The following is a 14862-nucleotide window of genomic DNA, read 5'->3' on the forward strand; positions in this document are numbered from 1 at the left end:
TAATAAATACAAAGTTTAGTCAAGATAACTTTATAAACAAAAATGTTTTTCATACAAGAAACCTACTTTTCGACCGATCGTTCCTATGGCAGCTATATGATATAGTGGTCCGATCCAGCTGGTTTTGACATATGAGCTGCGTGCAACAGAAAGAGGGAATTCTGCAAAGTTTCATAAAGATAGCTTTAAAACTGAGAGACTAGTTCGCATAGAAACAGACAGACGGACAGACGGACAGACGGACAGACGGACATGGCTATATCAACTCGGCTGTTGATACTGATCAAGAATATATATACTTTATGGGGTCGGAGATGTCTCCTTCTATGCGTTACACATTTCACGACAAAATTATAATACCCTCTGCAAGGGTATAAAAAGGCAAAGCTACATAAGTAAAGTCTTCTACTGACTATCATCTTCTCGGGGACTCGAATCCTGAACTTCATTAAATTTTAGATAAAAATATATACTTTTTGGGATCGGAGATGCTTCCTTCTGCCTGTTACATACATTTGCAGAAATACATTATACCCTTTTTAACCACTTTCAATGTGTTTAGGGTATAAAAATAAAATAAACATAGGAATCGATGTGAAAAGTTGCTGTAAAGTTCTTGCATTAAATTTAGGTTTTTTTTTTTAATAGAGAATTTGAGAACTTGAGAATTTGAGAATATAGAGAGAAGCGAGAGTGAGAGAGAGAAGAATGCATCGCTGGTTCTTTGCGAACGAGCGCGAGGAGTGCCAGCCGCCGCCGGAGGATTTGGCTGGGAAGGCGGCCGGCGACGAGGAGGCGGAAAAGCTGGTCAAGGAGATCGTCTATACGGATTGGCCGTTTTGTGTGCGGATCAAGATGCCGCTGCAGGGCAACGAGCATCTGGCGATAAGCGGCAATTGCGACGAGCTGGGCAACTGGGATCCGAAGCAGGTGTATATCATGGATCCGGCGAATTGCACCTGCACCGGACAGTGCAGCTGCCGCAAATTCGAGGCGAGGGTGCGAATACCGAGGAACAAGGATATCGAGTATCGATACTGCATCGTTGGCTACGATCCGCTGCTGGACGATGTGCTCATCCGTTTCTGGGAGGTGATGCCGCAGCCGCGCGCGATACGCAGCTGCCACAATATGCTGAAGCGATGCGAACACTTTGGCATGGAGCACGGACCACACGGCGGCGCACCCGAGCTGAAAGTGGATCGCGGCTGGGCCACAACGGAGACCTTTGTCCAGTTCAAGATCTTCAATGCGCCCTTCGTCTGGCTGAAGCAGACGCCGCGCCTCATCTACGTCTATATGCAGCCCATGTACGAGACGGAGCCGCCCGACTGCAACGTGCGGCGTCTCGACTCGTTGCGTCTGACGACGGCGTCCGTGATGCGGCGCCGTACCACGATTCCGACCCGGCTGGACATGCAGCTGGCGTACACGGAGGTGGCCAATTTGCGGCATTCGTGCAAGCTGCGCTATCAGCCGTTCGCCGGAGCCTGCTGCGGCCCGGCGGATCTGCAGCTCTTCCACTGCTCGCTGCGGCATCCCCGGGAGACGATCATCCGGCTGGATTTGTACACATTTGCCTACAAGTGCGCCCTGGACGAGCCGCCGTATCATTATGGCTACGGCTTTATACAGCCGGAACAGCTCGTCGGCTCCGAGGGTCAGGTGCGCGTCAAGATCAGCTGCGCGTCGACGCATCGGCCGCTGATCGAAATGAATCTCACGTATTTGATAATACGTCCGCTCGAGTCCATCAGCTGCGATCTGAGCGTAACCTACGAGCGCTTCTGGCGCGAGGAGCACCTCGCCATGGACATCGGGCATCGGGGCACGGGCACGACCTATCGCCTCGGCGAGAATCTGCACCGCGAGAATACGCTGTACGGCTTTAGACGTGCCGCTCTACATCACGCGGACATGATTGAGCTGGATGTGCATCTGACCCGGGACGCCCAGGTCGTGGTCTATCACGACTTTGTGTTGAGATTCGCCCTCGGCTCCGCTTGGGGCGTCGATAAGGTCTCGGCAGAGCACGACGTCCTCGTCTTTCCGCACGAACAGCTCAGCCGCCTCCGGCTGCTGTCGATGGGCGGGGCCAAGCGGGGCGAGCACATTGTCGTGCCGCTGCAATGCTTCAACTATGACGAACTGCGTCTGGCCCAACCGCTGCGTTATGCGTCGGACAGCGGCTGCTCCGGCGACTGCGAACGGCATCTACAGTCGCAGCTGCCCTTTCCGCTGCTCAGCGATGTCTTCGATCCGGAGGTGGGCGAGCTGCCCGAACATCTCGGCGTTATCGTCGAGCTCAAGTGGCCGCAGCAGGACAGCAAAAGGCGCTGGGAGGGGCAGAGCTCGAGGCCATGCTTTGATCGCAACTTCTACGTGGACACCGTGCTCGAGGTCGTCTTCCGTCTGGCTGGCAAACGGCGCATTGTCTTCGCCAGCTTCGATGCGGACATCTGCATCATGATACGCTACAAGCAGAACCATTATCCCGTCACGCTGCTGCTTGTCGATCCCGAGCAGCCCATCCAGTTCCTGGATCAGCGCGTCAACCGTCTCGAGTACGGCGCCTTTCTCGCCTACATCATGGAGTTCTTCGGCCTGAGCCTCCATACGAACACGCTGCTGACACAGCCTCTGATCCTCGGCCTCATCCGGGATCTGCGCATGCAGTCGATCACCTGGGGCACGGCCAACTCGGATCTGCTCTACCGGGACAAGATGAAGCGGTACGGCTGCGTCGGCGTCACCTACGATCGCATCGATCAGCGGGATCAGGCCGGGGAGGAGATGCTCGGCTTTATCTACTTTATCGATTCGTTGGTAACGCGAAATCATATTCGCAATTTGCTCGAAAGCGAGCGAACTATCAAGTGTGCAAGATAGGATTCGAAATCGGATTCGATTCCAATCAAGCATTGTTATATTTTGAAAGGACAAAACCGACTTCCATTTGACAACTCGATTTTATAGAAAGCGCAAATTGTTTCAACTAGAAGTGAAAGTAAAATTATTTTAAGTCTAAGTTCTTCGAACTTTGCTTTAAATTATGGGCGCATCTGGCAACGCCATGTCAAAGGGAAGCTAAGTTGCTGTTCTGTAAGGTTGAAACCCTGGTTCTTAAACTAATTGGCATTCAAGTTGACAACCAGTTAGCTTAAGCTGGGAGCGCATCTGGCAACGCCATGCCAAAGGGCAGCTTTGTGGGTGTTGCCATATGTCAAGTGTTCCACAAGGTGGCAGCGCTCTTTCCATAAATTATTTATTTGGCATTCGGATTTACAAGTTAGCTTAAATTGTGGTCATGTGTGGCAACGCCATGCCCAAAGGAACTTATGTGGATGTTCCGTAAGGTGGCAGCACTGTTTCTTAAAATTTCTAAGATTATTTGTTTAGCATCAGGGTTGACAACAAGTTAGCTTAATCTGTGAACGAATGTGGCAACGTTATGCCAAAAGCTGTTTTGTGTTGCCATATTTGGAGTTGTCCGCAAGGTGGCCACACTATTTCTTCAATTTTCTCAATTAATTTATTAAGCATTTAAGTGTGGCAACTCCAAGCTCAAAGGAAGTTCTGTTGTTGTTGCCATATGTTGAGTTTTTATCAGAGTGGCAGCACTGTGTTCAAAATTGATTAGTTAACCAGTTAGGTTGACAAGAAGTTAGCATAAATTGTGGAAAAGTGTGGCAATGAAATGCCCAAAGGAACCTATGTTGGGGTGGCCATATGTTGACTGTTCTGCAAGGTGGCAGCACTGTTTCTTACAATTTTTAAAATTAACTTTTAACGTTCATGTTGACAACAAATAGGTTTAAACAATATATATCAAAATATTTGAGACGAACTAAGCCCCGATGCATGAATAACTTGGGCCATAAAAAAGGGAGTTATCTAACCATATTTGAAGGAGGTGTACGACCCGAATCTTAAGGCAGTACCTTGATTCGAGCTTAAAGTTGAACCAGTAACCTTTCTTTTCGGAGTTCCCAGTTACCCAGATAAGCAAATTATCTTTTTAAGAGCGTACCTGTGGCTCGAACCCTGAACTTCATTCTTTAGTTTAGGGAATATAAGAAGAAATTTAGGCTCTTAAGTTTGCATAGATTTTGCAGTTTATCTTGATATTCATCAAATTTCTCTTTGTTTATTTTTCCAGTTTTTTTCCGTAGTTTTTTCCCATTTGCAATTAATTACAATTAAGTACTTGAGCATGGGGCACGCCCCTTGCATTTATCAGTGTATCAACCTAACCTCACATCATCCCCTCTGGCATCATCGTTGTCAACACTAGACACACACACACACACACACGTACACACACACACACGCACACTCGCACGCACAGTGGAACGTGTAAAACTCATAAAACACATTAAATCCAATCGAATAATCGAAATGTCACATTAGTTTCTAAAATATGGCCGGACGGCACGTAAGAAAGTGTTCGTTGCCTACCTCACCTCCCCTTTCCCCTCGCACCCCCCTTACTTGCCCCCCTTTTAGGTACACCCCTGCCTTTTAACGAGCACACAAATGTGCCCAAAAAACAAGCCGAGAAAAAACTCTTTTGGCTGCGATTTGTTGTTGTTGTTGTTGTCTTTCGCTTGCACTTTCCATTGCCAATTTTCCGTTTTGTCTTTGGCCATTTCCATCTCAAGCAACAGTTTCCCCCCAGACCCCCCTCTCCCCTTGCTAAGTCCTATGGGTATAATTTCTCTGGTCGAATCGCTTTTGGGGATTTGTCTCGTTGTTTTTTGTGTTTGTGTTTTTTTTCTCTTCTCGAAATGGAAATTGCTTTCTATTCATGGGCTTTGTCCCTCTTTCCCCAGCTCGAAATCGACATTGAAAACGCATAAAAATAAACATTTCCCATTTCGCATTTACAAATTCCGCTCTGAGCCACGAGATTTATACGAAGGACTCTGCCCGGAGGCTAAGAACTTGTTTCGGGTATTACAAAAACATTTCAGAACACAAATCCAAATACAATTGCCAACTTGGGATTTGCTGTGTTTCTTGTTTGTTTGTTATTTTTTTTTGTTCTTTTTTTGTGCATAGCTTATAAATCGTACATAATTTCAATGTTATGAAATGTTTGCTTATTTTGATATTTAAGCAAAACTTGTTTAACAAGAAAGTGAAAACTTTTCGTAAATCTCCATTTTGTGTTCTCTTTCATTTTTTAATAAAATTTTAAAAATTCTCTATTAAAGAAACAAATTATTTTGAATATATAAATATATTTTAAAATATTTTATAAAAAAAATGAAATTCTATTCGATTGTAGAAAAACAAACATATTAAAAGATAGATACTTATTTAGTAAGGACTTCTATTGAAACATTCTGATTTGCGATTTGAACCCGAAATATTAATACTAAGCTGATGTAATGAATGAACCTTATCAATATTCAGATATTTTAGTTAGTCCGTTAACAGAAAATAGTTCTTACACACTCTGTTAACATTTAAAATTGATAGTTAGTAAAGGAGCGAGGCAAATTTTCAAGTCCAATTGGAATTTTCTACATTTTCTATCAAATTCTCTTGCCTTCAAGCATTTATATACAATATATTCCAAAATTTACCTAATCTCTTCAACATGATGCTGCCCCCTTCCCCTCCCCCTTCGTCTTCCTCATTCCACAGGCATTCATTTTCACTTCACTTCGGTTGGCAACCCAGGCCAAGGCAGGCGGAGGGGTTGGCAACACTGTAACTATTCCATGGCTTCACATGGTAACTTTAACTCATTTGTATGCCAAACAGCAAAAGAACTAAAAGTTTTTCTTCCATGTGCCAACCCCTCGAAGCCCTCGCCTTCGATTTTCTTTGCTCAACTCTGCACTTATTACTTATTACTGGACACACACACACACACACACACACACACACACACATATACACACGCAAAGTGAGAGGAGTCGGGGGGCAGGGAAAAAAAACCCTAGACATGTGAGACATGGAAATTCATCATCAAAAATGAATAATGTCTACACTTAATGCGACTGTAGCCCTTCCACCCCAAAAGATTGGACACTGAACACTGGACTCGTCAGACTCTGGACATTCAGGACATTCAGGATATTCAGGATAAGCAGCATCAGCATCAGCATCAGCATCGCATCGCACCCTGAACCCAATTCGCACCCCATCAAAAGGCGGGCGTGAAGACCAAGTGGCTACTCGGGGGACCTGAGGGACAGCTGAGTTGGGCAGGGGACAGGGGAAAGGGGGAAGGGACAGGGGCCGAGGCATCTATTTTCGACACTGCGCAGAAAGGTTGCTTGAATATTAATTGTGATTATGTAGAAGAGCTGGGAAAGTACACGAGAGAAAAAGGGCAACAAATGTGCAAACTTAGAAATGCAGGCGACGTGCAAGGACATCAACAGGACCAACCACATGGAGCATGCATTGCGAGGGGATGTGAGGGGGCGGAGGGGAGGGGAGCAAGGGGGCTCTGCCTGAGTCTAATAGATTTTTGTGCTGGCCATAGATAAAAATATGTTGTACAGGCGTGAGCTGTCAAAAGGAAGAACGAACTGTTTTATTCGTCGCAGTTAAAGTGATTATTGCATGCGCTACTCGTTAAAAAGATCTCGGCTGTAAAAGGATCTATCAATAGGAAAAGCTATGGGAAGTATAACCAATTTATGCAGATGTCGTGATTTTATAAATATAACATCACAAATTTATCTTGTATATTATATACTATACTTCAGTTTATATCAAGCTTTTAACGGAATTTAGTCTGGCTTTGTTCTCGGCATCTTCCTGGCATCTACATTATATCTACGTGGTATATATGAGGGTTCTTTGTGGTATCTTCCTGGTATCTTCATGGCATCTTCATGGCATCTTCATGGTATCTACAGGGTATCGTCCTGGGACCTACATGATATCTAATATGTTATATATGTGGTATCTTTTTGGTATCTGCATGGTATCTTCCTGGTATCCAAGTGATATCTACGCGGTATCCATATGTTATATACATGGTATATATGTGGAATCTACGTGGTATGTGAGTGACACCTTCGTATTATCTTCGTGGCAAGTAGGTGGTATATATGTGGCAACTATGTGGTATCTTTGTTGTCTCTTCCTAGCATCTTCCTGGTATCCATGTTATATCCATGCGGTATATGGTAATTATCTGCATGGTATATTTTTTAAATATTTTGTAGCTTTGTGGTATCTTCCTGATATCTATGTGGTATCTTCGTGACAGCTTCAGAGCATCTAACTTGCTTCTATTTGGTATCTAAGTAGTAGCTATGTAACATGGTATCTTTCTGGTATCCATGTGATATCTGCTGGGTATATATAATGGTGTATACGCAGTATACACTATGTGGTACCCTGATATCAGATACTGGATATCTAGGTGATATATATGTGGTATTTTCGTGGCATCTATTTGGTATCTACGTGGTATCTACGTAGTATCTATGTGGTATCTGCCTGTTATCCATCTGGTATCCGTATTGTATCCACCTGATATCTGTGTGTTATCTGCTTGACATCCGTGCCGTATCTTCTTGGCAATTTCATAGTATGTACGTTGTATCTTCGTGTTATATAATTAAACGTTTCTGATTTCTTTATGATCTGCTTGAATTGAATTAAAGTAAAACACTTGTGGTCAAATAACCTAAATTATATTTAAATGGTTTCCAACATTAACATAGGAACCCGAATGCTCAACTGTTTGTAGCGCAACCCTAAGAAAGTGCATGAAAGGCGACAACAAATTTTGTTACTTATGATTATTGGCACGACCTTAACCCTCGGACCAGTTGATGCACGGATATCAATATGATGTGCGCACTGCAATTGTACCGAAAGAAGCCCCACTAGAGTCGTGTGTCTGGCGACTGCTCTTGAGATTTAGGACTTAACTATTTACTAACTAGTTGGGCTTGGATTGGAATGGGATGGGATGGGATGGGATGTGGGCGTGGGATCTGACGGCAATCGGCGTAGCGTGTAAATTTAATGAGCTTTGAAATTGATTCGCGTCTCGTGTCTAATTTAGTTTGAAATCGAAATCGAAATCGAATAGAGGCCAAAATTATTGTCGAGCCTTTCGTAATGCGCACGATAAATAATGTGCAATTAATATGTAACACGTTAGCCGGTTCAACTCTAGTTAATGGCCTCAGCCAGTCGCTGGACCCGGCCATTTGTCAATTTTGATGGGCGTGTGGGTGCCATAAAAAAGCGCCAAGTCCCCAAAAAAAAATTAGGCGGTAAAGGGCAAGATTTAGTCGACTGGGAGTTGACCTGTAGCAAGAGCTGGAAAGTTCCTCAATAATTATCAAAAATTCTCGTCTAAATGTACGATAATAATAATATTATTTAAAATTTTTTAATATTAGACAAAAAAAAATATGCCAAGAAAAAGGCAAATAGATTAAATAGATTAAACCTCAATAATTATCAAAATTCACTTCTAAATGTAAGGAAAATTTCGGTATACTAAGATAATAATATTATTTGAAATATGTTAATAATAGACAAAAAATATTGAAGGAAATTGGCAAATAGATTATTTAATGGATATGTTTTGAATATGAGACCCTACAAAAGAATTTTGGAGTCTCTAGCTCTTATAATGCCCGAGATCAATGGGAACAGAGAGAGCGCTAATGGGATAAAAGTTATAGGAAGATCATTTATTGCACTTCTTACTATAAAAACCGCTAAAAACATGTTTCCAAAACTCCCCAATTCAACAATTTCTCGATTACAGGGTATACATAAAAAACTCTAGCCCAAAACTTTGGTATAAATCACCATTAAAAAAACGAAGCGCGTTCTGTAGGCAGTCACATAAAATAAAATTAACTTAAAAAGCAAATTCACGGGATATATTTTATGTGTTGGAGGCTGCCGCGTTGTCCAACGGGCAGCTCATAATTCAAGGCGTTAATCCTTTAAATAGGACATTCATGTTATCCCGCCGCAATGCTGACCATTAAAATAAAATTTATATCAATAAAATTTAATGCCCATTCTTTTTGGCTAGCGCTCAAATAAAAAACATCCTCAAATTGTGCCTTCATATTGATATTTATGTTATTTGCAAGGCATTATAACTCTTATTGGATTTATAGACGCAGAAATGTCACTCCAGCTGCTTGCTCAGCCTATTCGACTACTCGTTATTATTGTTATCTATGTGGTACGTGTGTGTGAGTGTGGGGGAGAGGGGCAGAGGGGGCGGGGAAGGGGGTGGTAAGCGAGGTTAACTTCAGTTCAGAATGTTATCAATGCGCGGAAGTCTGCCTAGTTTTGGAATTTGTCTGTCAGACTCGAAAAATATTGAGACTATGTGCACCTTACTTGGATTTTTTCATATATATATTTCACTCTTGGTACACATTCCTTCACAAGCCCCGAAATTGGAAAAACCAACAATTGTAAAGGCAGAGCCTTGGGCTTTGGTGTATGCACACTTTTGTATGCCATATTTAAGCTCTGAAAATTTCATAAGGATCGGACTATGAATGCCGGAGTTAAGTCAGACAGGTTACCTCATATATGGTTTATATATGGCATATAGAAGAAGAGGCACATCTATTTGCTTACTTCGTAATCTAAATCGTAGCTCATTTCGATGTCTCTTTAAACTAAGTCCAAGTTCCTGGAATATTTCATACCTTATACATGTGAATTTCCCCAGAAACATGTGAGTTTCCCCACTGAAAACTTCCCTTAACCCCTTTTTGGATACAGCCCATATATCATAATTGTGCTAAGCGCACATTTAACTGGCTTCAACTGTCGTTGACCGAAACATTCATAATTTCATAGAAATTAATATGAAATCAATCAAGTATTATTCGCATTTTCCCATTTTCATTCAACTCTGCCGCATCATACGCGGCGGCGGTGTGGGGTTAATGAAAAAGTTACGCATTAAAGAGGAAAAGAGGAAAAGAGGAAAAAGAGGGGGTAGGATGGGCGGGGGTGGCACAAAAGAGTTAAGAGACTGCAAAAACCGCATGAATTTCGCCTGCAAAAAAATTGTTGTCATGCTCGTCGATAGAAAGTTTCTTGGTAATTTGAGCGCAAACAATGGCAGACATTAACCCCTTATCGCCGATACGCCGAGGCCCAACCCCAACCCCAACCCCCAGCTGTGGGTTTTTGGTAGCGCATTCATTAACTGCGCAGCGCGTAATTAATCCTCGCCTTGGCCGACAAAACCAACCCTCCGAACGCAGCACGGCAATTGCATGTTGTAAATTCGATTTTCGTTTGTCATGACAACCCTTGGCCCTTGACTGCAGGGTTGTAGCTGCCTCCGGCTTCAGCTCCAGCTCGAGCCTCGGCTCGTTTGAATGCAAAACTGTTTTTGGTCATTAACCTGTCTCGAGCACTTTGCAAACTTCTATTTCTCCGCCCGGAGACCGTGGCCAGGGGGGGGGGGGAGAAGCCGGGAACGCAACAGCGAAATGCTTTCAGCTAACTTTCCAACCCCATGAACCTGGAGAGTTTCCACCATGTCACGACGCCATCTTTTTGGGCTGGGGGATTTTCCGTTGTGCCAAACTTCTTAATGAACTTTAAGCAGCCACACAAAAGGGGCGTGCAGGGGGTTGCAGGGTTGCCATCGCCTCACAGAAAAGGGTTAAACAAGTGCTAAGCGGCGCCCAAAATGACTTCATCAATCATATTTGCAGCCGGAGCCAATTTCGCATCATTTATGCTCTGCGCTGGCATTGCACAAATCGTCCAACATAGCTCGAACGAGCTAATGGATCCAGAAGGGGACGCGGTTCGAGCGGGTTAATGATTCGATTTCGGACTAACTTCCCCGGGTTAATAAATCGAAAAAGTTGCATTCGAGGAAAATGTATATAGTAACTGCGAGCTGGAAAATCAGCTTGAACTAAGAAATAAAGAACGGAATTTAAATTTTCTAGAACTTCTTTCAAGAACCTATCATAGTGAATACTAGATTCCTTAATATAGTACTTAATTTAAGAAATATTCTTTTTTTATTGAGAACGGCTTGGACTTCTTTTAAGTACGTAAGTTCTTGTTTTCATTCTTGTCTTAAGCATTTTATGGCTAATAATAGTTTTTTTTAATAGTTTTTTTTTTACTAATAATTTTTTTTAGTATTTCGCACTTTATTTAACAGCACAACGTTTTTATGGGGCTTCGCTCTCTAAACTTCATGCTCAGTCTTGATGACGCTTAGCCCAGTAGAAAATGTATTTAAAATTTAAAAATATACTCATCACCCATATTTGAACGCTGATCGAGAACCAATTTGCTTTGTTCCCGAGTATTTTTAATGACTATCTGAATTATTGATAACCCCCTATCTACATATGATATCAGCTTGATGTAGGATTGGGAATAGTTAACAGGACAGGATTCAGCTTATCGAGAATTAAAAAGGACAATATGTTATTTTTATTTATATATCCTCGTAAAGAGATTTATAAATTTGTCATGAAGTGTGTGATGCACATAAGGAGACATCTCCAACGCCATAAATTATATGTATATATTCTAGATCAGCATCAACAGACGAGTCGATATAGCCATGTCCATATGCGAACTAGTCTGTCAGTCTTAAAGCTAACATATTGAAACTTTGCATAGGTCCGTCTTTTTGTTGCAGGCAGTATATATGTAGGATCTGGCCGGATCGGACCACATATATCATATGGTCGCCATAGAAATGAACGGTAGAAAAGTAAGTTTCTGTATGAAAAACTTTTTTGTCTATCCAGATATCTTTGCCAAATCTTGACCCGGTATTTTCTAGTTAAACTATGCTGCTTGTATATGAGCCAAGTCTAGTTAAGATGGCAATCCTATATTCTTAAGCTCTACAGGTAGAATCGGTGCAAGAATTAGTTTTCCTATGGCAAAATATTCCGTTTTCCAAGATATTCTCATCAAACTATTCTCACATATCTGCAAAAGGCAAGTGTCTGCAAGGTTATTAAATCTTCTCCGTACCGAAAATATTCTTACTTTCTTTTTAGTGTATCTCCCTTTAAATCAGTTAAATCGCAAATATTTCTATGTATTTTTTCTGATTATTCACACTTAATTATAAATACAAATAAAAGATTTAACTTCATCGGGCTTCGATCCCCAAACTTCCTGCTCATTTGCCTTGGCAACCTTCGCTTTCTCTTCCTCCCTCTCTCTCTCTCTCTCTCGCACTCCCTCTCTCACTTGTGCCAGTTTTTTGTGGCAACTGTACCTTAGCTGGCATGCCTCAGTGGGCCTGGTCTAGATTGTCTGTGTGTGTGTGTGTGTGGCCACTGTGTGGGACATTTGCCAAATATTTATCTAGCCCATTTGGAATTGTATAAATTTTGAACGCTAGATAAACATGAAAAGAAAAATACGAACTCGACCAAAAGAAACATCAGTTCATCAGCATTGAAATTGAACTTTTCTCTTCTTCTTGTTGTTGTAGTTGTTGTTGTTGCTGTTGCTTCTTTATATGCAGGGGGCATGTTGACACAGGACAAATAAGAGCATGCCATGCTATGCCATACCCCGTACTTTATCCCCTCCCCCTCCCTATCTTTGTCTTTCTTTTTTTTTATATCAGTTGTGTGTGTCCCTCTAGTGTAAATAAAATGTTACAAATTTTGCAAAAATCATACTGTCCAAAGGGCAAGGGGTGGGGATTTGATGGAGGTGTGGGGAGGGGGGGGGGGGGGGGGGGGCAGGGATTTGTGGTTGGGGTCTTGCCATGCTTGGCTGCACGTTGCCACTGATTGGACACATGTCGGCAGTGAAAAATCTGGAAAGAAAAACAGGTACACGAAATGGACAGCAAAAAAAGTTGAAAAAAAAACAAGAAGAGGAACTAAACTGGCACGTGTGTGTGCCTGGGTGTGTGTGGTGTGTGGGTGTGTGTGCTGGTGTGTGGGCGTGGCAGTCACATTTTGCGCTAATAATGAGACGTTTATTTAAAGAAATTTGAAGGGCATTGTCTCGACTCGGAAGCCCAAAAAGACGACAGCAGCGTGTTGTGCGTGATTAAGTTGCGCACAGTGGGCGGAAGGGGGGCAGGGCGGGAGAGAGGGGGGGGGGGGCTGTTGGGTAGGGCTTAGTTTGGAAGTAGATAATACAGAACTATGCTTAAGCTAGAAAGCCAGCATGCTACTATTATTACTCTAAACATATAGATCATGCGTATGATTGGATTATTTGAAAAAAGTTCAAGTTTCCGAAATCAGAGTTCTTCAGAAATTTGAAGCTGTCTAAAAGCTGTTGAAAAGACTTTTAACTTCGGATATATCTTATGTTCACGTCTGATGAAGTGTAAAAATTGATTGGCCACGCCCACTAGGGGGCGTATTGACAGCAAAAATAGATATATCGAAAGACCTTTTCGTTCACGAACTCTTCTTAAGATTATACACAAATATTGCGATCTAGAAAATAATCTGTTTGAATACACTGGAAAAACATTTTGCTAAATTCTAGAAAATTATCATTAATTTTTTTTTAAATCATAAATTGCTCTTGTTTGCAAAACAAACAAATTTTGTGGAGTAAAAGTTTTTAGGAAAAATTGTGTGAACTGTAGAAAAGTTTTCATTTTATGCGATTTTCTAAATTTAAGAATATCGAATTTTGGAGCGTATTTATCTATGGAAATTTTTAATCCCAGCCGTATTTTTTTTTTATATTTAAATTTAAAAAACTTTTTTATATTAAATACAACATTTTAAATTTAAAGGCAAAATAGGGCTTTGAAAAACTCTCCATTTGAAATTGTTAGAAAAATATATAAATAAGAAGAAAAATGTTCCTTAAAATGAATTTTATATTCAAGAATGAGAAACTTTTTGCTTGTACATATGTAACATATATACGTATGTATGTATGTATATATTTATATGTATATATGTATGTATGTATATATGTATATGTATATCTGTGTATGTGTAGCTCGTTTAGGCCAAAAAACGCTCAAAAGTTCAAATTAAAACGAAATCAAAAAAAGAAGTGGCAAACAAAAAAAATGGCTGCCACATGCCACGCGCCACTTTGCGACTAATCAAAATGCCTTTTAAATGCACGAGAAATCAACTTGGATTTCATTTGTAGCACAGCCCACGCCCACGCCCCCGCCCCGGCCCCTGCCCCCGCTCCCCTTTATCGCTTATCGCAGAGTCACAAATATGCGGCAAGTTGTGGAAAGAAATTTTGGAGGGAAAAAAAAAACGAAAGGAAAATGCGTAGAAATTAGCACAGAGATGAATACACACACGAGTGCCTGGCCGGGCACGGCATGTGTGTGTGTGTGTGTGTGTGTGTGTGTGGCAGATAAGCCAGTTCACACACACACACACACATATAGACATCCACCCACACACGCTCAAGTCAATTTCATTACATTGTTGCAGGCAGCTCCTCCTTCAGTTTGGGGCTGTGGATTTTCGATTCTTTTTTTTGAAAAGTTGAAACTGAAATGCGCCAACATCAAATATTTGACTTTGTGTTGTGCGTGTGTGTGTGTGTGTGTGCGTGTGTGCGTGCCAATCAGGCGTGCGTCCTTTTGGCTGCTGCTCCTTTTGGATTTACGAGTTCTTGGCATTTTTGTTCCTTTTAACAAAAATTTTAAATTACGTTTCATTTTATTTGTGATTTTCTTTTCTATTGACTTTCGTCTATGTGTGAGTGTGTGTGTGTGTGTGTGTGTGTGTGTGTGTGTGGGAGTGGGAGGGGGTTGGGGTTGGGGTGTCCTCCAATTTGACCCCGGCCTGCCTCTGACACGCACTCGAACTACTTTCATTTTCAGCAAAGGAACATTCCTTTTGATTTCCATCGATACGACACTTGTCGTTTTTTTTTATT

At 42.0% G+C, this 14862-nt stretch overlaps 1 protein-coding gene across 1 annotated transcript; it reads left to right on the top strand.

Moving 5' to 3' along the window:
- The first annotated feature begins 708 nt into the window (after positions 1-708).
- Positions 709-6140, top strand: LOC135427663 (glycerophosphocholine phosphodiesterase GPCPD1). The gene is made up of 2 exons (XM_064681234.1): positions 709-2822; positions 6035-6140. The coding sequence occupies exons 1-2, from the start codon at positions 709-711 to the stop codon at positions 6138-6140; spliced, it is 2220 nt and encodes a 739-aa protein (XP_064537304.1).
- Positions 6141-14862: the final 8722 nt, after the last annotated feature.

This window comes from Drosophila montana, unplaced genomic scaffold, assembly GCF_035044405.1.
Source record: "Drosophila montana isolate Dmon_TW-CO22-7 unplaced genomic scaffold, ASM3504440v1 contig_2192_1, whole genome shotgun sequence".
NCBI classification, from domain to species: Eukaryota; Metazoa; Arthropoda; class Insecta; order Diptera; family Drosophilidae; genus Drosophila; species Drosophila montana.